This window comes from Austrofundulus limnaeus, unplaced genomic scaffold (assembly GCF_001266775.1).
Source record: "Austrofundulus limnaeus strain Quisiro unplaced genomic scaffold, Austrofundulus_limnaeus-1.0 Scaffold0, whole genome shotgun sequence".
NCBI classification, from domain to species: Eukaryota; Metazoa; Chordata; class Actinopteri; order Cyprinodontiformes; family Rivulidae; genus Austrofundulus; species Austrofundulus limnaeus.
This window is the reverse complement of record NW_013952402.1, coordinates 9935711-9937420: the sequence shown is the minus strand read 5'-3', so window position 1 is coordinate 9937420 and position 1710 is coordinate 9935711. Positions and strand designations below refer to the sequence as shown.

Sequence of the window (1710 nt, the reverse complement as noted above, 5' to 3'; positions counted from 1 at the left end):
GTGCCCTGAGACAACGTATGTTGGCGCTATATAAATAAAATAAACTTGAAACTTAAACTTATGCAATAAAAGTAGTGATAATAAAACAATATCAAAAACAAAAAGAACACATTCTTCCTCCTATTTAACACAAATAACATTTGACATCCCTGACTTGACAATTTTTAAACCAATTTTATTGTCACTTTCACAGTTTTATTTTCAACTGCTTGTAGTTTTAGCCATCTTGGATGTTCATGGAAATGGTTTTTACCAACTTGTAGCCAAGATTCTGATATTTCTGTAGATACCAAACATGTCTATGTTTATCTAGAGGAATTCAAAGTAATTAAAGTAGAAAATGGGGGTTTGGGTTTAAGAGATGTATGAACCAATTAGTGGGCTGCATGTTGGTCACTCACATTTTGGTGGCCCGCGGGCCGCCAGTTGAATAGCTCTGCCTTATAGCATCCATCAGGGTTGCTGCAGCACCACCTGCATCCATACTTTCCTCGGCCTTGTAGCTCAATAAGTTACTTTTTCTTTTGCACAAAATTTGAAAATATAAGTAACAGATTTTTTTTTATTTGTCCATATTTGACATACAGTGTTTTCTGTGTAGATAATTAATGAAATAAAACAAAATGTTAATAATGTTGCTATCATATATCTGCTTTATATATTTATATATTTAGCTGGAATGTTCAACTTGTCCTGCAAGTCTGTCACAAAAAAACAAATAATGAGAAATCACAGTTATGATGTTCCTTTTTGAATGTAATAGTAATAATACTAATCAAGTGGAACTCAAAAATGTTGACATTAAATGCATTTAACATTTTATTTTTATGTCTCTTTACTTTTGAAGGTGGCAGACTAATTTAGATCTGCACTTTCTGCTTTGGTGTGTGTTAATGCTGTGTTTTGGAATGTGACTACAGTTGTGACAGATCTCATTAGGTAGTGTGTGAACAGGCAGTTTGTTCCACAGAGCGGGACCRAAGAGGCTAAAAGCAATTATTCCAGGAACAATCAGAAAACCACCACCTGGTGACAAGAGACTTCTGATTGGATTTTAGTGCATGAGCAATTTAAAACTGCACAGAGGAGACCAATTTGAACCACTTCAAAGACAAACGCAAATAGCACACACTGATACCTATTGTTTAATTACAGTCAGATTAAACTCCCTTATTCCCATTTAGGATTTCTGCTGTGTAAATCCCAGGAGAAATAAGCCGAGGCTGCTATATGTTTTCACTTCACTGCCTGTGTGATAATATTGTTTTAGGGGCGTGGAGGGAAAGGCAGCATCTACGTCTGGGCGTCTGGAGATGGCGGCAGCTACGATGACTGTAACTGTGACGGATATGCATCAAGCATGTGGACGATCTCCATCAACTCCGCCATCAACGATGGGCGGACGGCTCTGTACGACGAGAGCTGCTCCTCCACCTTGGCATCGACATTCAGCAACGGACGCAAACGGAACCCAGAAGCTGGCGTCGTGAGTGTTTATCCTATGCATATTATTATATCATATTTATTATCATACTATTGTTAATGTAAGATTTTTTTAGTAAAGGAGAAGATGTGAGACTAACTAAAAGTTTTAACAGAGTTTAACAAAAAATGGAAATTAAAGAAATCATGTAGATCAGGATTATTCCACTGGCGGCCCATGGGCTAGGTGACTTTCATCCGGCCCACGGATAAGGCCCAGCCCCACCC

At 37.8% G+C, this 1710-nt stretch overlaps 1 protein-coding gene across 1 annotated transcript in view; it reads left to right on the top strand.

Moving 5' to 3' along the window:
• pcsk2 (proprotein convertase subtilisin/kexin type 2) overlaps positions 1-1710 on the top strand; it is a gene marked incomplete in the record, with an annotated part of 37727 nt that overhangs the window by 24916 nt on the left and 11101 nt on the right. The window contains 1 exon segment of the mRNA XM_014002526.1: positions 1271-1486. Within this exon segment, the coding sequence (XP_013857980.1) occupies positions 1271-1486 (216 nt within the window).